This window comes from Sus scrofa, chromosome 6 (genome assembly GCF_054392235.1).
Source record: "Sus scrofa isolate SSC_HxYL_T2T_F1_AM1 chromosome 6, Sscrofa_HxYL_maternal_Yorkshire_Landrace_v2.0, whole genome shotgun sequence".
Taxonomy (NCBI): Eukaryota; Metazoa; Chordata; class Mammalia; order Artiodactyla; family Suidae; genus Sus; species Sus scrofa.
This window is the reverse complement of record NC_139388.1, coordinates 165284900-165311755: the sequence shown is the minus strand read 5'-3', so window position 1 is coordinate 165311755 and position 26856 is coordinate 165284900. Positions and strand designations below refer to the sequence as shown.

At 42.2% G+C, this 26856-nt stretch overlaps 1 protein-coding gene and 1 long non-coding RNA gene across 14 annotated transcripts in view; one reads left to right on the top strand and one right to left on the bottom strand.

The window, feature by feature from the left end:
- The first annotated feature begins 568 nt into the window (after positions 1-568).
- Positions 569-25719, top strand: LOC146402967 (uncharacterized). The gene is made up of 2 exons (XR_014808376.1): positions 569-781; positions 22850-25719. It is a non-coding gene; the product is annotated as an uncharacterized LOC146402967 (long non-coding RNA).
- The window catches only part of TTC39A (tetratricopeptide repeat domain 39A), a 47825-nt gene continuing 42133 nt past the window's right edge, over positions 21165-26856 (bottom strand). For 9 of the 13 annotated variants that reach the window (XM_021096670.2, XM_084965138.1, XM_021096672.2 and 6 more), the window contains 5 exons: positions 26706-26826; positions 24470-24581; positions 23934-24048; positions 22727-22843; positions 21165-22217 (listed from right to left, as the gene is read on the bottom strand). In XM_021096670.2, the coding sequence (XP_020952329.1) occupies positions 22094-22217; positions 22727-22843; positions 23934-24048; positions 24470-24581; positions 26706-26826 (589 nt within the window). In that variant the 3' untranslated portion in view covers positions 21165-22093. Of the gene's footprint in view, positions 22218-22726; positions 22844-23933; positions 24049-24289; positions 24339-24469; positions 24582-26705; positions 26827-26856 lie in introns of all 13 variants that reach the window. The other 4 variants (XR_014808348.1, XR_014808349.1, XR_014808350.1 and 1 more) reach the window with 2 other exon arrangements.

Genomic DNA, 26856 nt, shown 5'->3' with positions numbered 1-26856 from the left:
TTTTTTTTTTCTTTTTCTTTTTTAGAGCCACACTTGTGGTATTTGGAAGATCTCAGGCTAGGGTCAAATCAGAGCTGCCGCTGCTGGCCCATATCACACCCATAGCAGTGCCAGATCCAAGCCGTGTCTGTGACCTATAAGACAGCTCATGGCAATGCCAGATTCTCAACGCACTGAGTGGGGCCAGGTATCAAATCTGTATCCTCATCATTGCTAGTTGGGTTTGTAACCTGCTGATCCACAATGGGAATTCTCTAATTTTAAATTTCTAGGTATATATACTTTGGGGGAAGTGTTTTTTATGACTTGGTAATACTATCTAATCATAAATTTATAAGCGCTATAGCTTCTTAATTTTCTACAGGCAGATAATAGGCGCAGCATATTTAGATTTGGGAAAGCTGTGTTCAGGCTTGGCTGTAGGGTTTGAAATGTCTGAAAAGCATGACCAGGAAAAAAATAGAAGACTCTTACTCTTTTAAATGTAAATGAAACAAGTTGAAATACTTTTAGAAACTTATAGTTTGGTTCACACAAACTTTTAAATCCTATGAGTGTTCTTTTATAGGGCATCTCTTAAACAGGTATTAGAAGACTCTCCCACTCCTTTTGGTGCCTGTGTGTTATAAAACAGAATACAGTGAACATCAAGGTAGCAAATTCTCTGTGTACAAAACTCCTTCTTAAGGAAGCATGCATTTTTAAAAAGGAAGAACAATGAAGGAGTCCAAAGCAGAGCTGCCTGTGGTCCTGAGACTGAAAATGGCAAACAGAAAAGAAGGTAAGTTTCTTTGGCATAATTCAGAAATGCGGGCAGTTGGCCATGTTCGCTTACACAGGCGTTGGCTAGCAATCAGTTTTTCAGAGTCAACCGATGACACTTGCTTCTGAATACATTATAGCTAATATAGCAACCTCAAGTAATTTTTGTAAGCCTTTAATATTGAAATTGATAGACCTGAGAAAAGGTGGGTTTTTGGTTAACATCTCCTGAACATCATTACCGATTCTCCCACTCAGTGTTTAAGGTGAGATTTTCATGAGAGCTATCAAGAAATGGTCTCTGAAAGAGTTTTTTCTCAGTTCTGTATTGTCAGACTGTGTATTTGCTTATGGTCAAGCACTGGTTTAATGCTTGGAATACAAGTTTAGACAGGGCTTTAGCTTCTGGTAATTCAAGTGAAACATAAAGGTTTAATGGAATAACTGTAATTGCATTATATAAACACCTTAAAACAGTACTTTTGCTAAGTGATTTGAAAGAGACACTAAGTTAATTTTATGTGTTTAGGGAAAGTTAATGACTCTTAGCTCTTTCTGCACATAAAGTATTGGTTTTAACTAGAGAAAAATAACCATCTTTTTTAAGTTTCCAGGAATTAGTTTATAATACCTTGTTTATATCAAAATGGCATAGAAATTAGTGAATGGATAAGGCACCTGTATCTGGGGAATATAAAATACACTTTGTAATTCCTATTCTGAGGACCTCTGAGTCTTTTTAAAAACGTCCCACAATAAGATGATTAACCCTGTTAACCTAACCAGTTCTTTTCCAAACCATACAAGGGTATTTTAAAAAATAACAGAAGTACTGGATGCTTGTTTGTTCAGATATTGATTATCCTGATAGGAGTATCCAGATGTTGCTTTTCCATTTTTCCTTTGGCTGTTTTCTTGCTTTTTAGCATAGAAACAGAAAATCCATATGAAGTCCTTTGCAACCCATTTCCTGATCCATAAAATTTTTGTTAGAGGTTTTTAATAAAATTTTACAAAAGGGGCTTGGATTTATCTGCACATTTTAATTGTCCACATTGTTCTTATTCGCTTAATTACCCTGAGCAGTAGACATTAGCCCAGAACAGTAACCAGGTCCATCTGATTAAACTAAAATCATTTACTATTTCATCAAGCTTTTAAGGAGACTTGAAGAGAGATACTAACTTTCTTTTGTGTTTTTGTTTCCTGAGAAAAATTACTGTCCATTGGAAGATTTGGTCATCTTTGGATGCTTTCCATAGGAAGTTTGTTTTTCTCTGCATATGAATAAAACAGCATTATCAATAAGGCACAGATTTTAGGCATCTAAAACTGTGATAAAAGGATGAGTAGTGCCTGTTTGCTTTGAATACCTCCTGTAGTGTCAGTGCTTACAGATTAGATTTCTTGGAGCTGAGAAAAAGAAACTGAGGATTTACCTCAAGAGTCTGGTCATAGTGGTGAACTAGGAATGTTTATGAGAAGATTTGGTTATCTTAGCAAGTGACCGCCCCAGCTTTTCTCTGGGCACCACATAGTAGTTTTAGTCAATTGTGATGCAAAAGTCCAAGTCTTAGGTATTGTGTGAATTGGGAAGCCTAAGCTTTGCTATCAAAAAGACATGTAGAATGGCTTTCAGCACTGTCCATACCAGAGGTATGGAAATAAACGGAATTCCACCAATTCAGAATCAGAGCTAATTTCTTCAGCTTTGAAACGGTGCAGAATAATGATCCTCTATGAGGGTAGCTGAACTCAGCGGACGTTACGAAGTTAGTAGTTGCAATTTTAGGGTATGCAGTGAAGGGAAGTTGTTTCTCACAAACTATTTGTCCTCATGGCCCTTGATAATCATTATATAATGTCACTTTGATTCAAGGAATAACAGCCATTCTTCTCAGTAGTGAGATGAGCATGGCATTTTCAGATTGGTCATTGTTATAAATCTTGTTCTTAGTATTATTTCTGATTCTTTGAGTTAATGGCATTAAAGTTAACTGAAGTAAGAAACATTTATGGGAGTTCTCATCGTGGCGCAGTGGTTAACGAATCCCAACTAGGAACCCTGAGGTTGCAGGTTCGATGCCTGGCCTTGCTCAGTGGGTTAAGGATGTGGTGCTGCTATGAGCTGTGTGTGGGTTGCAGATGTGGCTGTGGCACAGGCTGGCAGCTGTAACTCCAATTAGACCCCTAGCCTGGGAACTTCCATATGCTGTGGGTGTGGCCCAGAAAAGAAAAGAAAAAAATTTATGAGTTTTGATTTTGAAAAACTTGGGTTTCTAATATCTCATGGAGAGTAAAGAATATGAAATGCCAACTCACACTAAGCCTGATTATCACTTAGTATATATTGAAAGTATTTTTGCCACAAGTCTGGTAGTTGATGAAATGAAAATGAGGTGTTTTTATAAAAAATTAACACAAAGCAGAAACAATTGGTTCTGTTGGCCTTTGGCATGGCATCAGCTTCCCAGCTTCCATGTTTATTCCTATATATTATACATTCTTCACTCAGCAGTTAAAATAATTTTGAGTAAATAGATGTTATTCCTCTGCTTAGAATCTTAATTGCTTCCCATTTTTCAGAGGATAAAATCCAAACTTCGACATTTTTGTGTGTGCTTGCTAAAATGCCAAGCTCTTTCTTGTCTCAGGTCTTTTGTAGCTTCTGTCCTGTAGTTCATTTCCCCAGATAGTTCGGATAGTTGGTTTCTTATCCTCTGGACCAGCATCTCCTGTTTATTTACTCCGTGGCTATGATTTTTAAAAAAACTTACTATTATAGCTGATTTACAATGTTCTGTCAATTTCTGCTGTACGGTAAAGTGACCCAGTCATACATATACATACATTCTTTTTCTTAGATTATCCTCCATCCTGTTCCATCACAAGTGACTAGGTAAAGTGCCCTGTGCCATATAGCAGGATCTCATTGCTTATCCACTAGAAATGCTACATTTTGCATCTATTACCCCCAGACTCCCAGTCCATCACATTCCCTCCCCCTCTTCCTCCCTCCCCCTTGGCAACCATAAGTGCTTCATGTCCCTGAGTTTCTTTTCTGCAGGTAGGTTCATTGGGGCTGAAAGTAGATCCCAGATGTGAGTGATATCATACGATATTTGTCTTTCTTTTTCTGACTCATTTATTACGAGAGTCTCTAGTTGCATCCGTGTTGCTGCAAGTGGCATTATTTTGTTCCTTTTATGGCTGAGTAGCATCCCATTGTGTATACTACCACATTTTCTTAACCCATTCATCTGTCAGTGGACGTTTAGGTTGTTTCCATGCCTTGGCTATTGTGAATAGTACTGCAGTGAATATAGGCGTGCATGGATCTATCTCAAGGAAAGTTTTGTCCAGACATGTGCCCAGGAGTGGGATTGCTAGATCACATGGTAGTTCTGTATTTAGTTTTCTGAGGTACATCCATGCTGCTTTCCGTAGTACCAGTTTACATTCCCACCAACAGTGCAGGAGGGTTCCCTTTTCTCCACACCCTCTCCAGCGCTTGTTACTCGTAGGCTTGCTGAGGATGGCCATTCTGAACAATGTGAGGTGGTACCTCATGATAGTTTGGACTTGCATTTCTCTAATAATTAGTGATGTTGAGCGTTGTTTCCTGTCCTTGTAGGCCATCTGTATGTCTTCTTTGGAGAAATGTCTGGTCAGGTCTCCTGCCCATTTTTCAGTTGAGGTGTTTTGTTTTTCGCTGTTGTGTTGTATGCGTTGGTAGCATATTTTGGAGCTGAGGACCTTGTCAGTTGCATCATTTGAAACTATTTTCTCCCATTCCTTAGGCTGTCTTTTTGTTTTATTTATGGTGTCTTGCTGTGCAAAAGCTTGTAGGTGTCATTAGGTCCCATTGGCTTATTTTTGTTTGTATTTCCGTTGCCTCGGGAGCCTGACCTAAGAAGACATTGGTATGATTTACGTCAGAGAATGTTTTGCCTCCATTCTCTTCTGGGAGTTTTTGGTGACTTGTCCTATGTTTATAAGCCATTTTGAGTTTATTTTTGTGCGTGGTGTGAGGGTGTGGTCTGGCTTCATTGATTTACACACAGCTGTCCGGTTTTGCCAGCACCACTTGCTGAAGAGACTCCTTTTTTCCCATTTTATATTCTTGCCTCCTTTGTTGAAGAGTCATTGACCACGGGTGTCTGGGTTTATTTCTGGGTGCTCTGTTCTGTCCCATTGGTCTGTATGTCTGTTTTTGTACCAGTACCACACTGTGTTGATGACGGCAGCTTTGTCATAGTGTCTGAAGTCTGGGAGAGTTAGGCCTTCTGCTTGGTTTTTGTTCCTCGGGATTGCTTTGGCGATTCTGGGTCTTTTGTGTATGGTTCCATATAAATTTCTGGATTGTTTGTTCTAGTTCTGTGAAAAATATCGTGGGTAATTTGATAGGGATTGCACTGAATCTGTAGGTTGCTTTGGGGTAGTATGACCGTTTTGACGACGTTAATTCTTCCAACCCAGGAGCATGGAGCAGCTTTCCGTTTCTTTGAATCCTCTTTAACTTCCTTGATAGAACGTTTTGTAGTTCTCAGCACCTAAGTCTTTCACCTCCTTGGTCAGGATTAGTCCTAGGTGTTTAATTTTGGGAGGTGCGATTTTAGAAGGTATTGTGTTCTTATGTTCCTTTTCTAATATCATTGGTAACACAGAAGTGCAACCGACTGCCGAATGTTAATCTTGTATCCTGCCACGTTGCTGACTTCATTGATCAGTTCAGGTAGTTTTTGTGTGGAGTCCTTAGGGTTTTCTATGTGTCGTATCATGTCATCTGCATGGAGTGACAACTTTACCTCGTCCCTTCCAGTTTTGGATACCTTTCATTTCTTCTGCTTGTCTGCTTGCTGTGGCTAGGACTTGCAATACTATGTTGAATAAAAGTGGTGAGAGTCTTGTTCCAGGTTTTAGCGGGAAGGCTTTAAGCTTTTCTCCCTTGAGTGCTATACTGGCTGTGAGTCTGTCCTAAAGGGCTTTGATTATGGTAAGGTATGTTCCCTCTATACCCACCTTAGTAAGAGTTTTTATCACGAGTGGATGCTGGATTTTGTCAAATGCTTTTTCTGCATCTGTTGAGATGATCATGTGGCTTTTTTGACTTTGCTTTTGTTGATGTGGTGAATGACCTTGATTGATTGCATTTGTTAAACCATCCCTGTGAACTTGAGATGAATCCCGCTTGGTTGTGGTGTATCATCTCTTTTATATGTTGTTGGATTTGGTTGGCTGAGATTTTGTTGAGAATTTTTGTATCTGTATTCATCAAAGATATTGGCCTATACTTTTCTTTCTTGGTAGTATCTTTGTCTGGTTTGGGTATTAGAGTGATGGTGGCTTCGTAGAATGTCTTTGGGCGTGTTCCTTCCTCTTCACCGTTTTTGAAAAGTTTAAGAAGGATGGGTATAGTAAGTTCTTCTTTGTATGTCGGGTAGAATTTTGCGCATGAAGCCATCCGGTCCTGGACTTTTCTTTGTCGGGAGTGTTTTTATGACATCATCAACTTCCTTTCTAGTGATTGGTCTGTTCAGTTGATCTATTTCTTCTTCTTTTCTTTTTGTCTTTTGTCCTTTTAGGGCTGCACCTGTGGCATTTGGGGGGTCTAATTGGAGCTATAGCTGCTGGCCTACATCAGAGCCACAGCAATGCCAGATCCAAGCCGCGTCTGTGACCTACGCCACAGTTCACGTCAATGTCAGATCCTTAACCCACTGAATGAGGCCAGGGATTGATCCCACAACCTCATGTTCCTAGTCGGATTCATTTCCTCTGAGCCACGATTAGAACTCCAAATCTATTTCTTCTTGATTGAGTTTTGGTGAGCTGTCTGTCTCTCGAAAGTTGTCTGTATCTTCTAGGTTGTCAAATTTGTTGGCATATAATTGTTCATAGTATTTTCTTATGGTTTTTTGTACTTCTGCCATATCTGTTGAGGTTTCTCCTTTTCATCTCTTATTTTAATTGTTTGAGTTCTTTCTCTCCTCTTCTTGGTGAGTCTGGCCAGATGTTTGTCAATTTTGTTTATCCTTTCAAAGAACCAGCTCTTGGTTTTTCTAATTGATTTTTTTTTCTATTGTTTTTTTGGGTCTCTATTTTATTGATTTCCTCTCTGATCTTTATGATTTCCTTCCTTCTGCTGACTTTACATTTTATTCTTCTTTTTCTAAAACTTCTAGGTGGGTAAAGTTGTCAATTTGATTTTATTTCTTTTTTGTGCAAGGCCTGTATTGCTATGAACTTCTCTCTAAGCACTGCTTTTGTGGCATCTCATAGATTTTGAATCGTTGTGTTTACAGTATCATTTGTCTCCAGGTATTTTTTAATTCCTTGTTGACCCAGTCACTTGGTTAGTTAGTGCGTGTAGTCAGTTTTTTCTCATTTCTTTTCCTGTGGTTGATTTCTAGTTTCATGCTATTGTAGTCAGAGAAGTTACGTGAAATAATTTCTGTACTCTTATATTTGTTGGTGTTAGTTTTGTACCCCTGTATATGGTCAGTCCTTGAGAATGTTCCATGTGCACTTGAAAAAAAATGTATATGCTGTTCTCTTGGATGCTGTGTCCTGAAAATGTTAATTAGGTCTAACTTTTCTATCGTATCCTTTAGAATCTCTGTTGCCTTATTGATTTTCTGTCTAGAGGATCTGTCCATTGACATCAGTGGGGTTTTAAAGTCTCCTATTATTGTATTCCTGTCAATTTCTCCTTTTATGTCTGTTAGTATTTGTTTTATGTATTTGGGTGCTCCTATATTGGGGACATATATATTGACATAATATTCTCTTCTTGAATGGATCCTTTTATCATTAAATAGTGTCCTTCTTTTTCTTCAGGGCCTTTGTTTTTTTTTTGTTGTTGTTTTTTTGTTGTTTTTTTTTTTTTGTCTTTTTTTTGTCTTTTTGTCCTTTGTTGTTGTTGTTGCTATTTCTTGGGCCGCTCCTGCGGCATATGGAGTTTCCCAGGCTAGGGGTTGAATCGGAGCTGTAGCCACCGGCCTACGCCAGAGCCACAGCAACGCGGGATCCGAGCCGCGTCTGCAACCTACACCACAGCTCACAGCAACGCCGGATCGTCAACCCACTGAGCAAGGGCAGGGACCGAACCCGCAACCTCATGGTTCCTAGTCGGATTCGTTAACCACTGCGCCACGACGGGAACTCCGGCCTTTGTTTTAAATTCTGTTTTGTCTGATATGAGTATTACAACTCCTGCTTTCTTGTCTTTTCCATTCACATGAAATGTCTTTTTCTATCCCCTCACTTTAAATTTATATGTGTCCTTTGCCCTAAGGTCTCTTCCGGGCAGCATATAGTAGAGACTTGTTTTTTTATCCAGTCTGCCACTCTGTGTCTTTCTATTGGAGTATTCAGTCCACTGGCGTTTAGGCTAATATTAAAAAATAATGTATGTATGGCCATTTTAAACCTTGTTTTCAAGTTGACTCCATGTTTCTCCTTTGTTCTTTTCTTTTTTTGGTTGAATGATTTCTTGTTATGCTTGTGTCCTCTTCCTTTTAGTTTTTGTGAAGGTATTGTTTGCTTTTGGTTTATGGTTGCACTGTTTTTCAAGTATGTTAACTCCTTCCTATATCTGCTTGCTTTAGCCTGATAATCATATAGGCTCAAATATACTCTTAAAAAAAAAAAAAAAAGAGCCTAGATTTTCTTCCTTTCCTTCCCCACATTTTATGATTTTGAAGTCCTTTTTTTAATATCATCATGTTTGTCCTTTTGCTGTTGGCTTGTGCTTGTCATTGCTTTTACAATACTTTTTTTTCCCTTTTAGATCTGTATACTGGCTTATTTAAGTGACTGCTCTCCATTTGTGATTTCCTCCATCCTATTTTTTCTGACATCTTTTTTATTTAGAGGAGTCCTTTCAGTATTTCTTTTAGAATGGGTTTAGTATTGCTATACTCTTTTAGGTTTTTTTTATAAATTCTTTATTTCTCCCTATGTAAAATGATATTCTTGCTGGGTAGAACAGTCTAGACTGCAAATTTCCCTTTTAGAACTTTGAATATATCTTTTTTTTTTTTTTTTTTTTTTTTTTTTTTGGTCTTTTTAGGGCCTCACACACAGCATTTGGAGGTTTCCAGGCCAGGGGTTGAACCAGAGCTGCTGGCCTACACCACAGCCACAGCAATGCCATGTCTGTGACCTATATACCACAGCTCATGGCAACATTGGCTCCCCAACCCACTGAGCGAGGTCAGGGATTGAACCCCCGTCCTCATGGATACTAGTTGGGTTCGTTAACCACTGAGGTACAACAGGAACTCCAAAACTTTGAATATACCTTGCCACTCTCTTCTGGCCTGTAGTATTTCTGTTGAGAAATTAGCTGATATCCTTATGGGGGTTCCTTTATAATTAACTCTTAGTTTTTCTCTTGCTGCCTTTAGAATCCTTTCTTTATTTTTAACATTTGCCATTTTTATTATAATACGTCTTGGTGTGGGCCTGTTTGGGTTCAACTTGTTCAACTTGTGCTTCCTTATCTTGCTGTTTCCTTTAGATTTGGAAAGTTTTCAGCCATAATTTCTTCAAATATATTTTCAATCCCCTTTTCTTTTTCTTCTCTTTATGGAGTCCCTATTATGCATAGATTGACCTGCTTTATATTATCCCATAGATCACGTATATTGCTTTCATGTTTTTTCATTTTTTTTTTTTCTGTCTGCTATTCTGCTTGGGTGATTTCCATTATTCTATCTTCCAGGCCACTGATTCATTCCTCTGCATTATTCATTCTGCTCTTCAGTGCTTTTAACTCAGCTTGTTTCTCTGCAAATGAATTTTCCAATTTTTCTTTGCTCTTCTTTATATTTTCTAGTTCCTTTCTAAAGTAATCTGTATTACTGTTCATATCTACTCTTCATTCTTTCATATTCACTCTTAATTGCTTTAGTATTTTCACTCTCTCCTTTTTGGACTCAGTGTCTGTTAGACTGCAGAGGTCTGTTTCATTATTTGCTCCTTTAAATGAATTCTCCTGTTCTGTTACCTGGGAACGGTTCCTGAGCTTCTTCATTTTACTCAGATTTTTCTTATCTGAGTTTAGGGAAAACAACTACTTTAGTCTTAGAGGGCTGTTTATATCCATGAGTGCCCCTGGGTAGTTTATGAGGGCTTAATATTTATTTTTGGCATGAGGGCTGCTTTGGTGTGTCTTCCCTCAGTGTGTGCAGGCTGTTATCCCCTTGACAGGGTGCTTTATGTGCGTCCATGGAGATGGTCAGTGGGCCAGGCTAGTAGCCATTGCCTGGTTGCTGGGCCCTTGACAGTGACAGAGACCTGCAGCGAGGTGGCACAGGCTGTTCCTAGTTGTAAGGCCCTGGGAAGTGACAGTATTCTCAAGCAGGTGTAGGCAGCACCCTGAGTGTTTGGCAGTGGCAGCAGCAGGACATGTGTGTTCCCAGGGGAGCGAGAGCAACAACAGGTGGTGCTTGGTTGCAGTGGTTGCCCCTGTGGTGTGCCAACTTCTGAGGTGACTGGGGCCGAATGTGTGCCTGTTCACAGACCCCTAGTGGTGGCGGGCCATGCCCACCTCTGGTGTCAAAATGACTGCCGTGGTTTGCCCCGCTGCCTACAGACCATGCAAGAGGCACTACATCACACTTAGCCTGCACAAGAGGTACCTGGCCACCCATAGCCTATGCCAGAAGTGCCCCGCTCTTTGAGAGTCTGTGCATGCACAGGGAAAGATATTCCTATGGTGGTCCACCCCTCCCTCTCTCGCCCTCCCCAACAGTGCTGGCTTGCTTCTCCCGAGGCTTGCTTCTCCTGTGGGCCCAGACCTCTTCCTCGGTTCCCTTGGCTGTGGCACTCCACTCCCTAGCCTCTCAGGCTATCTCCAAACGGCCAACCCTAGTTCTCTCCCCAAACTGACCTCCGGAGCCTGAGTCTCAGCACCCAGCCCCTGCCCGAGCGTCTCAGGCTGTGGTGTCCTGGGAGGTGGTACCAGTGGTCTCCGCAGCGCTCCTGCTGCTTTGCCCTCCTCAGTCCAGCTGCTGCGCTCTTCTGCCAGGCTTTGAGGTCTCTCCGTCTCAGCCGATCTCACTGTTGGTTCAGCAGCTTCCCAGGGTCTGGGTTCCTTTCCTCTTTCACAGCTCCCTCTCAGGAGTGCTAATCCTCTCCTGATTGATTTTCTCTCTCATTTTTCTTTTTGTTCCACCAGTTATGTGGAGGGTTTCTTGCCCTTTTTGGAGGTTTCAGGCCTTCTGCAAGCATTCAGTTGATGTTCTCTGCAAATCATTCTACATGTAGATGGGGTTTTTTTTTTTTTTTTTTTTGATGTTTCGTGGGAGAAGGTGAGCACCACGTCTTACTCCTCCACCATTTTGATCGCTTCCTCTATAATTTACTTGTATTTGTCTCCATGGGTGGAGGACATTGGGTACTCAACAGGTATATTTATTTATTGCTTTTCAGGGCCACACCCGTGGCCTGTGGAGGTTCCCAGGCTACAAGTACAATTGGAGCTACAGCTGCCAGCCCACGCCATAGCCACAGCAATGCCAGATCCAAGCCGCATCTGCAATCTACACTACAGCTTAAGGTGACACCAGATCCTTAACCCACTGGGCGAGGCCAGGGATTGAACCCACAACCTCATGTTCCTAGTCAGATTGGTTTCCACTGTGCCACGATGGGAACTCCATCAACAGATATTTATTAAATGAAGGGAATAAGAGAAGCCCTAAGGAATCCGAGCATTTCTGATAAAGAGGGAGCCACCATCTAGGAGGTTCTCCTTGGAAAAGAGGGATCTTTTAATGATTTTTAAGGGTGACAAGGAGAAGGGCAAAGACAAAGCTCTTCCTGAATGGGCAGCTTTCTGATAAGCCTTATCTCTAACCTGTACTGCCCTCATCCTCCCGTTCACCTGGGAATGGGCAGGTCAGAGTTCTTGTCTATCAACTTTGAAAGAAAGAACATGTAGTGGATACATGTTTTTGTCTGCCCAGTACCCCATCTTTTTTAGTAATAACCCCCAACTCAGCATGTAACCCAAGATGAACTAGTTGTTGTACCTCACTCCCTTTCCAAGGCAGTGGTTCTCGAACTTCAGTGTGCATCAGATCCACCTGGAGGACTTGTTCAGGTTGCTTTTACTTGGCCTCACCCCTACATTGAGGGGGGTGTGTGTGTGTGTGTGTGCGCGCGCGCGATAATTTGCATTTCTAACAAATTCCCTGATATATCTAATGCAGATTTGGGAACCACTGGTCTAAGGGATGGACATTTGAGCCAAGTCAGACTAATCAGAGTCCTTATCTGATATTTTTAATACTGCAGGTAGGAAAAGGAGCTCTTTTCTTCTGGTTGCAAAGCTTTAAAGTTTAAGGTCTGAACTGCCATGCAGAGAAGCCAGTTCACAAGAGTAAACCTAACACGAGCAAAGCCAAGAGATGGAGAAGGCCTAATGGACACACTTAAAGCCCTTGATTCATTCATCCCCAAGGCCAAACTCACCACTGTCTTCACAATAAATTTATCCTCTTAATATGCCTAGGGGCTGTGATGGGCTATTTATTTGCTTAGGTGATTTCTTTTTGTCCTCAGCAGCCCTGTGAAGCAATCAGCATTAGCACCATTTTATAGGAGAATAAACTGATTCTCAAAGCTGTAAAGTAATTCCAACCAAATTTGAGTTCAGTCTGTACTTTCATGCATTATCTCATGTAATTAATATATTTTAAAGATAGTATTTTCAGTAGATCAGGCTTTTCTCTTTTATGAATTTGCCCATCACCTCTTTTCCATAGATAGTTGTCTGAAAGTCACCTCTAGCCCAAGGGTAACAGACTTCTGGTCCATGGAACACTTTGACCCACAGATGTGATGTTTGGCCAGCAAGCACTCATAAGGGCTTAAAATTCTGAGGGGGTCTTCAACATCATATGCTTCCCAGTTTGCCAGTGTACCTGCCTCTCATTGTCTTACCAGACCTCTTCTATCATGTTTTGCTACCCCCTCAAGCCTCAGGCCAGACCCTCTGCATCTGTTCATTTCCCAGCTCTGGAGTAGCTGCCTGGAATTCTCCCTATGCTTACTGGGACTAGATCATGCCTTTTCCTTCAACATCCTAATGATTTTATGGACAAATAGGGTTGCTTAAAGATTGACTTTTTTTTTTTTGGCTTTGTCCATTTTGACCCTGCCCCTGCCTCATGATGCCAGGTGCCATGGGGAAAAGCATGCCACACTGACATATGCCTTATGTGCTTCAAGCCAAGGATTTCTGGTGTTTGGGTTATGAGCTAGTACCCTCTCCATATCAGCAGTTTAGCAAAGCACGAGCTTCAGGGTTCAACTGCCTGGCTTCAGAGATTGCTGCTGCATAATAGCTGTGTGATCTTAGGCAAATTCATTAACCTATCTCACAGTTTTTTTCATCTGTAAAAGGGGCTACTATAGAATAGCCCTCCTTCATAGGATAGTTTTGAGGATTAGATACATGTAAAGTGCGTAGAATCACAGTAAGTGGTCAGCACTTAATTAGTATCATTCCATCCAGAGTTTTGTGTTATGAATGAAGTGTTCTTTAATGATGTGAAGAATAACGAAACCATCCAATCCAGTCATTTGTGAGGTGTCAGCTGTGATGTATCTGATTAAACTCGAATGTCAACTTTTTTTTCTTTTATTTATGTATTTTTTTTTCTGCTGTGCAGCATGGGGACCAGGTTACACATAACATGTACACGTACCTTTTCCTGCCATTGTTGTGTTGCGATGTAAGAATCAACTTTCAGAAGTACATAGCGATCTTCTGTAATTGTTTGTCTTCCCAAAGTAAGGGCCCTATTACATCTTGTCACTTAAGAGCTGACTAAACAGTAGAAGCAGCTCATAGATTGCTCACTTAGAAATGGATTTTTCAAGCCACCAAATGAGGCTCCTTGTCTGTGGACTTACTCTCTTGGCAGTAATGAACTTTGTACCAGATTTCCACAGAGCTGTGCCACTTGGAAAGATGCATCTGAGGATGAGGGTGAGAAATTCCCATTTGCTGCTTGGTTGTCAGAATCTAGGTACCTTTCATTTATTACTGAATTAGTGCGATGGTGCTAAGGACCTAAGAAAACTGTTCAAAAGGCACAGACACTGTGAGTTTTAAGTTTGAAGCAAACAAGACAGTTGTCCACCCTATATCATCTTATTTTTTTATTACTCAATGAATTTTATTACATTTATAGTTGTACAACAATCATAACCAAATTTTATAGCATTTCCATCCCAAACCCCCAACGCATCCCCCCACACCCCAACCTGTCTCTTTTGGAAACCATAAATTTTTCAAAGTCTATGAGTCAGTATCTGTTCTGCAAAGAAGTTCATTGTGTCCTTTTTTTAGATTCCACATGTAAGTGATAGCATATGATGTTGGTGTCTAACTTCACTTAGTATGATAATTACTAGGTTCATCCATGTTGCTGCAAATGCTGTTATTTCTTTCCTTTTAATGGCTGAGTAATATTCCATTGTATATGTGTACCATATCATCTTTACTCCTTGGACATTTAGGTTGTTTCCATGTCTTGGCTATTGCAAATAGTGCTGCAATGAACACTGGAGTACATGTATCTCTTTGAGTCATGGTTTTCTCTTGATAGATGCCCAGGAGTGGGATTGCTAGATCAAATGATAGTTCTGTGTTTAGTTTTCTGAGGAATCTCCATACTGTTTTCCACAGTGGTTGCACCAATTTACATTCCTACCAACAGTGCAGGAGGGTTCCCTTTTCTCCGTACCCTCTCCAGCATTTATTGTTTGTAGACTTTTTGATGATGCCTATTCTGGTCAGTGTAAGGTGGTAGGTACCTCACAGTGGTTTTGATTTGCATTTCTCTAAAAGTGAGTGATGTTGACCATCTTTTCATGTGTTTTTTGGGCCATCTGTATGTCTTCTTTGGAGAATTGTCTGTTTAGGTCTTCTGCCCATTTTTTGATGGTTTTTTTTTTTTTTTTTTGGTATTGAGATGCAGAAGGTGTTTATAAATTTTGGAGATGAATCCCTTGTCAGTTGCTTCATTTGCAAATATTTTCTCCCATTCTGAAGGCTGTCTTTTTATTTTGTTTAGGGTTTCCTTTGCTGTGCAGCAACTTTTTAATTAAGTCTCATTTGTTTATTTTTGTTTTTATTGTCATTACTCTAGGAGATGGATCTGAGAAGATATTGCTGTGGTTTATGTCAGAGTGTGTGGCCTATATTTTCCTCTAAGAATTTTATATTTAGGCCTTTAATCCATTTTGAGTTTATTTTTGTGTCTGTTGTTAGGGAATGTTCTAATTTCATTCTTTTACATGTGGCTGTCCAGTTTTCCCAGCACCAGTTACTGAAGGGGCTATCTTTTCTCCATTGTATATTCTTGCTTCCTTTGTCATAGATTAGTTGACTGTAGGTACCTGGTTTAATTCTGGGCTTTCTATCCTATTCCATTGATCTGTATTTCTGTCTTTGTGCCAGTGCCATATGGTTTTGATGACTGTAGCTTTATCTGAAGTCAGGGAGCCTGATTCCTCCAGCTCCATGTTTCTTTCTCAGGATGGCTTTGGCTGTTGTGGGTCTTTTGTGCTTCCAAACAAACTTCTAAAATATTTTGTTCCAGTTCTGTGAAAACATTTCCTTGGCACCCCTGTCATCTTAAAAGAAATAAACTTGGGAGTAACTCCAGAGAAAAGTATATTTGGGTTTTATTCCTTTGTTGAATGATTCAAACACTCAGCAGACTGGGGCTTTTTAAAATTCTCCTGGTGCCATTCTTAACTTGCTGAGAATATCCCACCTGGACCTCAGCCAAGTGTTTGGTTAGCATTGACCTTTTAGGGTCCTGGCTTTGCTATCAGGTTGTGGCTTTTTTTGCTGTGAATGACGATAGCTGTCTTGGAAACACTCCCATTCTAACTTGAGAGATAAGGAATAGGGAATCCTGCCAACACATGGGAGAACTGATAGGGACCAGCACACTGCTGGAAGCCACCCTTGCCAGTTCAAGGCTTGGGACCAGTTGCCAATGGCCTCTTCAGACCATATGACACATTTGCTGCTTCCCAACAACTGAGTTCCTCCGTATGGCACAGGATTCAGACTTCCTACAAATGAGGATTATTTGCTCTCTGGGGTCCTGAGCTACTGTGGAGGCCCCTGATTGAGGAGGCCTATCACTTTTGGTAAGCTGCTTGGGAACACAAGGCTTAGACAAAAGGTAGGAAGGATATGTCTGTTGCCCCTTTTTTAGAGATGAAAGCCCAGAAACAGACTTGACCAGAAGTAGAACTGTTGGCAATAGGAAAGACCCTTAATCTAGTCTAAATTACTAATTTTTATAGGGTCCATGACTTTCCCAAGGTCATTCTGAAAAGCATTAGCAAAGGAGAAACTAGAATTCAGGTCCTATTATTTCTAGGCCAAAACTTTCCACCTAATCAGCTGCCTCTTCAGGGCATATATGAGCTGGAAAGGTCTTCAGTGTTAGAGAAGCAATGACCAGAAATTGTTGAAGACATAATGAAGAGAGCGTGACAGAATTGTCAACTTCAGAGGCCTCTACACAAGGATATGGTAGGGTCAGATACCCAACTTTTTTCACCTGCTTTCACATACATTTTTTGATAGATTAGCTCAAGCAGCAGGTGGGATAAAGAAGGCAAACGCTGCAGATTTCCCTTATCAGCCAGACTGCAGCCAGGGCAGCAGGTAGAGGTAAAGGTGAGGGGAGCTAATTAATGGAGCCTAGCACGAATCGCAACAAGGAAACCATCCTGGCATAAAAATTTAAAAATAAACACACCTAAAATGGACAAGGAGATGAAACTTTTTTGTAAATGGCAATTTTGCAAATTACATGTTAGGTATCCTGTGACTAGTGCTGCTTTTCTACTGTAGTAGGTAGCATTCTAATGTGAGGGAGCCACAGCAGGCCACCCTCCCTCAGCAGCCTGGCTCTAGTCACACCTTTCACCCTGCCCTGTCCAACCTGGAAAAAGGCTAGGCTCCTAGCATCCAGGCTTTGGAGGAGAGACCTTGCAAAGGACTTGCCCACTGTTACAAAGCATTTGTTGTCTAACAATATGAGAAATCTTTTTTTTCATAGCATTTCTGCTCTAACATTACTAAGTGCAAAAGAGGATCTTGGGTGAGGACTTTCTGGTTTTCCTAATGAGAATACACTCTACCTAAAACCCATGACTTCATTCAGTATCAGTCACAGGAAGCTGGTTGTATTAACCCACCCAGTCCCTGGCAAATGCTCAAGAGTATAAGACAAATGCTCAAAAGTATTTAATACAGCAGGCTGGAAGATGGAAAAGTTGTCTGCAGTTGCCACTTACAGAAACTGCATTCCTGTGTTTGAGGAATCACATTTTCACAGATGAATATTTTTACCAGGGAAATGGTTAAGTTGAAGATGCTATTGTTAGATTGTGAATGGTAAGACTGGTGTCGTCACTGAACTTGAGCCCTAAAATTGAGATGGATTTAGGGGCCAGAAAGTGTTGCAAATAGCCTGTACTCAGCTCCAACTCATGCTTGCCTTGTGGGGATGAGGCCCAGTGTTGCCATTAAAAAAAATTTTTTTTTATTAGAGTTGATTTACAGTGTTCTCTCAATTTCTGTTGTAAAGTGACCCAGTCATACATATACATAACATTCTTTTTCTCACATTATCCTCCATCATGTTCCATCATAGGTGATTAGATATAGTTTCCTCTGCTATACAGCAGGATCTCGTTGCTTATCCACTCCAAATGCTATGGTTTATGTCTACTAACCCCAAACTCTCCGTCCATCACACTCCCTTGCCCCTTGGCAACCATAAGTGCTTCATGTCCCTGAGTTTCTTTTCTGCAGGTAGGTTCATTGGGGCTGAAAGTAGATCCCAGATGTGAGTGATATCATATGATATTTGTCTTTCTCTTTCTGACTCATTTATTATGAGAGTCTCTAGTTGCATCCGTGTTGCTGCAAGTGGCATTATTTTGTTCCTTTTATGGCTGAGTAGCATCCCATTGTGTATACTACCACATTTTCTTAACCCATTCATCTGTCAGTGGACGTTTAGGTTGTTTCCATGCCTTGGCTATTGTGAATAGTACTGCAATGAATATAGGCGTGCATGGATCTATCTCAAGGAAAGTTTTGTCCAGACATGTGCCCAGGAGTGGGATTGCTAGATCACATGGTAGTTCTGTATTTAGTTTTCTGAGGTACATCCATGCTGCTTTCCGTAGTACCAGTTTACATTCCCACCAACAGTGCAGGAGGGTTCCCTTTTCTCCACACCCTCTCCAGCGCTTGTTACTCGTAGGCTTGCTGAGGATGGCCATTCTGAACAATGTGAGGTGGTACCTCATGATAGTTTGGACTTGCATTTCTCTAATAATTAGTGATGTTGAGCGTTGTTTCCTGTCCTTGTAGGCCATCTGTATGTCTTCTTTGGAGAAATGTCTGGTCAGGTCTCCTGCCCATTTTTCAGTTGAGGTGTTTTGTTTTTCGCTGTTGTGTTGTATGCGTTGGTAGCATATTTTGGAGCTGAGGACCTTGTCAGTTGCATCATTTGAAACTATTTTCTCCCATTCCTTAGGCTGTCTTTTTGTTTTATTTATGGTGTCTTGCTGTGCAAAAGCTTGTAGGTGTCATTAGGTCCCATTGGCTTATTTTTGTTTGTATTTCCGTTGCCTCGGGAGCCTGACCTAAGAAGACATTGGTATGATTTACGTCAGAGAATGTTTTGCCTCCATTCTCTTCTGGGAGTTTTTGGTGACTTGTCCTATGTTTATAAGCCATTTTGAGTTTATTTTTGTGCGTGGTGTGAGGGTGTGGTCTGGCTTCATTGATTTACACACAGCTGTCCGGTTTTGCCAGCACCACTTGCTGAAGAGACTCCTTTTTTCCCATTTTATATTCTTGCCTCCTTTGTTGAAGAGTCATTGACCACTGGTGTCTGGGTTTATTTCTGGGTGCTCTGTTCTGTCCCATTGGTCTGTATGTCTGTTTTTGTACCAGTACCACACTGTGTTGATGACGGCAGCTTTGTCATAGTGTCTGAAGTCTGGGAGAGTTAGGCCTTCTGCTTGGTTTTTGTTCCTCGGGATTGCTTTGGCGATTCTGGGTCTTTTATGTATGGTTCCACATAAATTTCTGGATTGTTTGTCCTAGTTCTGTGAAAAATATCGTGGGTAATTTGATAGGGATTGCACTGAATCTGTAGGTTGCTTTGGGGTAGTATGACCGTTTTGACGACGTTAATTCTTCCAACCCAGGAGCATGGAGCAGCTTTCCGTTTCTTTGAATCCTCTTTAACTTCCTTGATAGAACGTTTTGTAGTTCTCAGCACCTAAGTCTTTCACCTCCTTGGTCAGGATTAGTCCTAGGTGTTTAATTTTGGGAGGTGCGATTTTAGAAGGTATTGCGTTCTTATGTTCCTTTCCTGATGTCGTTAGTAACACAGAAGTGCAACCGACTGCCGAATGTTAATCTTGTATCCTGCCACGTTGCTGACTTCATTGATCAGTTCAGGTAGTTTTTGTGTGGAGTCCTTAGGGTTTTCTATGTATCGTATCATGTCATCTGCATGGAGTGACAACTTTACCTCGTCCCTTCCAGTTTTGGATACCTTTCATTTCTTCTGCTTGCTGTGGCTAGGACTTGCAATACTATGTTGAATAAAAGTGGTGAGAGTCTTGTTCCAGGTTTTAGCGGGAAGGCTTTAAGCTTTTCTCCCTTGAGTGCTATACTGGCTGTGAGTCTGTCCTAAAGGGCTTTGATTATGGTAAGGTATGTTCCCTCTATACCCACCTTAGTAAGAGTTTTTATCACGAGTGGATGCTGGATTTTGTCAAATGCTTTTTCTGCATCTATTGAGATGATCATGTGGCTTTTTGACTTTGCTTTTGTTGATGTGGTGAATGACCTTGATTGATTGCATTTGTTAAACCATCCCTGTGAACTTGAGATGAATCCCGCTTGGTTGTGGTGTATCATCTCTTTTATATGTTGTTGGATTTGGTTGGCTGAGATTTTGTTGAGAATTTTTGTATCTGTATTCATCAAAGATACTGGCCTATAATTTTCTTTCTTGGTAGTATCTTTGTCTGGTTTGGGTATTAGAGTGATGGTGGCTTCGTAGAATGTCTTTGGGCATGTTCCTTCCTCTTCACCCTTTTTGAAAAGTTTAAGAAGGATGGGTATAGTAAGTTCTTCTTTGTATGTCGGGTAGAATTTTGCGCATGAAGCCATCCGGTCCTGGACTTTTCTTTGTCGGGAGTGTTTTTATGACATCATCAACTTCCTTTCTAGTGATTGGTCTGTTCAGTTGATCTATTTATTCTTGATTCAGTTTTGGTGGGCTGTAAGTCTCTAGAAAATTGTCCATTCTTCTAGCTTGTCAAATTTGTTGGTATATAATTGTTCATAGTATTCTCTTAATGATATTTTGTTATTTTGCAGTATCTGTTGGGATTTCTCCTTTTTCACTTCTTAGTTTGAGTTCTTTTTCTCTTCTTGAGGAGTCTGGCCAGACGTTTGTCAATTTTGTTTATCCTTTCAAAGAACCAGCTCTTGTTTTTTTATTGATTTTTTTCCTATTGTTTTTTGAGTCTCTGTTTTATTGATTTCCTCTCTGATCTTTATGATTTCCTTCCTTCTGCTGACTTTAGGTTTTATTCTTCTTTTTCTAAATCTTCTAGGTGGCGGGTAAAGTTGTTAAATTTTTTTTTTCTTTTTTTGGGGCAAGGCCTGTATTGCTATGAACTCTAAGCACTGCTTTTGTGGCCTCTCATAGATTTTGAATGGTTGTGTGTTAATGTTGCCTTTTTTTTTGGCAGCGCCCATGGCATGCAGAATTTCCTGGGCCAGGGATCAAGCCTGTGCCACAGCAGCAACCCAATCCAACACTGGATCCTTCACCTGCTGTGCCACAAGGGAAATCCAGATTTTTTTTTTAAATAAGAGACCAAAAACAAGATTTGTGAATGATAGTAACTTATTCTAAAAATTTTTGAACATTATGTTTTCTAAATAAAACATGCCCGGGTCATATGGCTTCTGACCCAAACTTTCTGCCCTGCCCAAGAATTCAAGCAACATGTATTTTATTGAAATAGTTGTTGGATGGAGTTCCCATCATGGCACAGTGGAAACAAATCCAACTAGGAACCACGAGGTTGCAGGTTTGATCCCTGGCCTCGCTCAGTGGGTTAAGAATCCAGCATTGCCGTGAGCTGTGGTATAGTTTACAGATGTGGCTTGGATCTAGTTGCTGTGGCGTAGGCTGGCAGCTGTAGGTGCAATTCGACCCCTAGCCTGGGAACCTCCATATGCCATGGGTGCAGCCCTCAAAAAGATAAAAAAGACAAAAAGAAAAAAAAAAGAAATAGATGTTGCATGATCTCTTAAGTGTATAAGTTTTATTACTTAAATATCTCTTTTTACTTAAATCTAAAACATATACAATAGGCCAAGAATAACCATTCTAAGAAAAAATGCTGTCTGTAAATAAATGTACCTCCAAGTGAAGTACAGAAGAGTTTTATGTTCGTTTATAAATGAATCCCAGTGGTTTCAGTTCGGCACACAGCAAGGATGCAGACTGGTGTCTGAGAAACTACCTGCCAAACTTCTTGGCTTTGGCACAGAAAGAGTCTCACTTGGGGTTCCCCTTCCGTCAGGCCCTGGAATCACCATTCCTTACTAGTGGAGACTGATTTTTTTTTTCTACAGATGGACTCAAAATTATCTCACTAAAAAGACATGTTTGATTTTTTTTTTAAATTGTAAAGTTAGTTAAAAGGATGTGAAAATGAAGCATAAGAAGGAAGATGGTAAGGTAGCAGGAGTGTGTGTGAAACCTCTTGACGCCCCAGAAGCCTCAAAGCCGGTCGTGCAGATCCTCCTCTGGGGCCTTCCAGCCCTGGAAGCAGAACCCTCCCTGAAGTCTGAACAGCACTTTGGCCTTTGGCATCATATAAATTTACCCCCACATCAGTATGGGTTAAAACAATGATTTACATGTGGCTAGTTGGTGGTTTTTTAAAAGCCAGCTTTGATCCCATCAGTGTATTTCTAAGGAAAATGTAAACGCTTCATACATTCTCTTAAACATCACAGTGAAACAAGTACCCGTATACAGGACAGGGCAAGCAGAGGGCCCCACCTAGTCTGGCCTTCGCAAACGCCCTTGGCCACACTGGTGAAAATGCCGGCTTGGCTTCTGCACCCATACCTATGTCGTGCCATCCCACTGGAGCACCGGTGGACCCTAAAGGCAGGGGGAGGGGATCTTTTTGAAACCTTTCCAGGAGCTCCGTCCGGAAACTACAGGGACACTGACGAGACCATGGATCTGTTGCCATTCTCTAAGGAAGACTTGGCTTGGAGTGTGGCTGCCTGGATTCGAAAATGTGTCCTTGACTCCATGGAATAATTCTTATAGTTCTGCCTAGGAGAGAACAGAGAATCAGACACGTGAGGCTGCTCCAGCAAGTGCTTTTCCTTTCGTCTGAACTGTGGGAGCCCACTAGCCAAGAAATACTTTTAGAGGCTTAAATCTCTACCGCGTTGGGCACTACTTGAGTATTAGGGATTACCTGTTACCATGCCCTCTGGAACCATTCTTGATCCTGCTGGGTCCCTAAGCTTGAAGGAGTGGTTTCGAGAAGTAGATCCATGGGCTGGAAGGCAGGAGGACACCTGCACCTTCACACCAGCCCGGCTTGTGGTGTGACTCTGGGTACCTCTATCCCTGCTTCTGGGGCTTCAATTCCTCATTGATAAACTGAGGAAGAATCCTCCCTATGGCAGGTGGGAGCTGCATTCCCCAGGGACATGGGCTGCCCATACTGCCCTTCCAGCGCCCTCCTTTACTGCTGCCTGGCTGCCTCTGCCCCTGCCTGGGCCATGCTCAGGGGGAACCAAGGACAAACCAAGGTTAATCCGCTGCCAACTCACTTGGCAGTTTCCAAGAGTTTTACGGCCTCTTCATTTCTGCCTTGCTCCATGAACAGCAGGGCCAGCTCCAGCAGGGCATTTGGGATCAGGTAGTGATCGTATTTAATCTTCTTTTCACTGCAGGACAGAGGAGTACATGGCTTACTCTGCTCTTGAGACCTCCTTCAGGCACCTCCCTCAGACTCCTCCTGAGCCTCTCCCAGACCCAGGGTCTTGGATTGCCTGCTCTGAATTCCAGTAATGGGAAGGGTCCCGCTACCTAGCTCCAGAAAGGCTTGAGATCCACAACAGATCTTTTTAATCGTCTGCACCTGGGCCCCTAATCCGTGATGGCCTATGGCTCATATGGCATGTCCTTAGCCCATCCCACCTCAGTCCCCAATCCTCCCTTTTCAGGTTTATTGAGAAGGCTACTGTCTCCCGCTGGCCCCCCCTCACCCACCCTTCATGCTACCATAGAGAGAGAGACATCTCTCTCAAGACCCAAATCTTCCCTGCCCAGGATCATTCTGAGCTCTTTTCTGTCTACAGGGTAGAGTTCAGACTTGTAAGCGAGACATCCGAGCTCTTCTCAGTCTCACCCGCTGCCCGCCCCCCACCCCCGCCACCAAACCGCCCCATTTTGTCTGCAACCCCTTCCCTCTACAACTTCTCCCAGGCAAGGAAGGACCTGATCACTGTCACCAAGCTCAGGTGTCTTTCCTGTGTGCAGGCATCTGCACATGCAGTACCTACTCCACTTCAAACTCCTTCTCCCTTATTTCTCTACCTGATAAACTTCCCAGTTTAAATGGCATCCCTGGAAAGCCTTTCCTAGTATCTCTCATTAGGTTTAGGTCCCTCCTGCAGGCACCTCCTGTCCTCTTCTTTCCTCTAGCACAGCCCTCACCACACCAGATCGAGTTGCCTATAGCTGTCTCTAATGTCTGCATGGCCCAAGCACAGAGTTGTTAAATTAGGACATTATGGACGGTTCCTCTCCTGTAGGTGGGCAGTCTGGTGGCCCTGGAGGACAAGGTCTGAACGATCTGTGCCCAGCAAGGGTCCTGGCATAGAGTAGACACCAGTACATGTGCAGGGAGCAGAGGTAGGCTGGCATCAGGCACTGGAGTGTGCATAACGAAAGAGAAACCCAGAAGATTCTACCCCGGAGGCCCAGACCCAGCAGTTCGCCATCTGGAGCGGGAACAGCCACAGAGGCACTTACTTGGCAAAGATGCTCCTGAAATTCTCCTCTGCCTCCTGGACGCGGCCCAGGTATTTGAGACACAGGCCTTTGAGCAGCTTCACCAGGCACTCGTCATCCACGGAGTACTCATTCTCTGAGAAGAGGGGAGTAAGCAGAGAAGATGGGTTTGTTCGTCTCTTCAACAGTTACTCATGGAGCCCTTACTTTGTGCTGAGCCCTGGGGACACAGGTGACTCAAAAATGGTCCCTGTCCTCAGGGAGCTCACATCTAGGAAGGAAAGACAGGTACTGAGACAATGACAATACAGTGAAATCAGGACTGAGTGAAGGAAGCCCCGGGGGTTGTGGGAGCTCAGAAGAGGCCTTGACCCTACCTGGGGACAAGGAAACAGCTTCTTGGAGGAGCTGCCATTGAAGCTCAGTCTAGAAAGGCAAAGGATGGTTACCAGGGTAAAGAAGTGAGGAAGGACAATTTTTTGGTACAGGGGACCTTCAACTATAAAGACCTGTGGTCTGACCCAGCCTGGCAGGTTCAAGGGCCTGGGGGTAGTCACCTGGGCCCTCTTCCAGCATCTCTTCAGCCTTGGTGATAATCTCAAGTATGCCGTCTGTGAGTTCCGGCTGCTTCCCAATCACAGCGTAGCCATTCCAAATGTACATCATTTCCTGGGGGCAGGGGAGCAAGTCAATCCTAGGTTTCCTCCCCATGGGGCCTCAGTTTACCCATCTGTAGAAAGGGCAGCTCAAATCAGAGGATAGCTAAAGGCCCTTATAGCTCTATCTACCAGTCTCAGCCCAGCCTCTGAAGCTGTGTGTGGGCTTAAAGGAATTATGGGGCAGCCTTATCTCTTACTTATTGAGGTCTCTCTTTAACCTAATGAGGATTTAAGATGGACCCATATTCTCACTCTTCAGCTCATAGCTGCAAATAGTTTTCAGTTACATTTATGCTCATGGCTTTGTGGGGCACTATTCTGCTCTCTTGCAACCTTTCTGTGTCCAAACTCTCCCCATCCTTCAAGGACCAGGTCATGCCCCACACTCTCCAAGAAGTCCAGCTCCTTCCTCCAGTTAACAGGGCCTCCTGTATTGGAGGAACCATAATTTACTTAAGTGCTTCAGAAACTTAAGACTATGTCACCTCTCCTATTCTGCCAAAGCATTGGGCTTGAGTTAACATCTTGAAAACTATGAAACATACCTGATTCCCTTCTTTGCCTTGACTGCCAGGAAGCTCAGAATACTAAAATTTTCATTCTAGTAATTCTGTTAGTTTAGATAAGCATTTCCTAAACAAACCAGGCAATGGATATGAAAATGATTTGTATACATACAGTTTTAGAAAGACTTTTGTTACGGTTCTTATTGTATTCTAGGGAGGGATTTTAAGTTTAGACAAGTATTTATCAATCATTATATGGTCCCAAGTTGGCAAACGGTCCATTAAAAAAAAGAGTTCTGTGCCAAATCAGGGAAAAACTGCATTGTCAGGCTTCTTGGAGATGTACCATGCAAATTTGCATATAAAGACTCTACGAAAGTCTATAGCATATAAACTTTGTTTAGGCCAGTCTTTCCCAAGTGCATTTAATCACCAACATAATTTTCTGCACAAACAGCATTGGAGATTTTAGTTTTGGAAATTCTCCCCTATATGTTTAGTACAGTCGCTTCCCAACCCTTCCTCACATCTCCAACCATTTGATAACAGCTTTGTTGTATATTTTAAACTATAAAATATTTCAAAATTGGTTTAAAGATCTTCAGGATACAAGCGCTAAATAAATTCTATATAAAAACTGAACTTCTTGATTGCTAAAGTGTTGTATCAGCTGATTCTCACAACTGCTCTATGAATTAGGCAAGGTATCCATTATTCACATTCGGGGAAACCCTGTGCGGGGCCATACAGTCGGTGAATGGCAGAACGAGGTCTGAAGCAGCACCCTCTCCACCCTTCTGGCTGCCCTGCCTGTTTGAATAACAAGAACTCTTAACAAACTAGAATCTTTTCTGACGCCTGCTCAGATCATGCATGGAAGTAGCATCATAACAGTGATTCAGAATACTGGCTCTGGAACCAGGCTGCCTGGATTCAGATTTCTGACTACCTCACTAGCAGTGCGACTTAGACAAGTTACTTTATCCTTCTTCTTATATCCTAGCTACTTATTAGATATTTTATCTTTCTACTTATTATCCCCTCTATAAAATGGAGATAACACCAGCACCTACTCAGAGGGTGCTGCTGTTGTGAGGAGCAAGTGAGGCAACAAGGCGATGGGTATGAGGAGCCTTGAATATAGCAAGGGCCCACTAACAATGCCAGCCTTTACTGTTATTTCAGAACTGACTATAACATGGTCCTGGCCTCAGAAAAGCTTGGTCCAGTGAGGAAGGGGCAGTACCAACAATAATTATGATCATGTGACAAGACAGGAACGGACAGGTGGGAACACAAACAAGTGAGTGATGCCTCTGCCTGGGCACAGGGGTGTGGGGCTGTCTTGGAGGGCTGCTCTTTCTGTCCTGAGATACCTGCAGCCTGCTCACCTGTCTCCCCACCCTCTTCCCTAGCAGACCAGTGCCTTCTCAGCGGTGGAGGCAGGCTCAAACTCCTCTATGTCTCCACTCAGTGCCAGGTGAATTGCGAGCTCCTCTCCAGGCCCCTGAGGCATAAAGGTCATTTTCCCTCATTGACTCCCCCACCCCAGGGTCAGTGGCTATAACCTTGGCTCTCAGTTAATCCCCACGATCTTAAACGGGAGCCATTTAAGACCCTCTACTCACCAGAGCAGGAACTGGCAATGAGATAGGTTTGGGGGAGAGGTAGCGTCTGGACTTCCGGATGGCAAACTTCTCTGTGGGTAGAGACTTCCCAGCGATCTTGAGCTTCAGGCCTGGCACAGCTCTGCAGAAGAGATGAGGAGGGTGAGAGAGG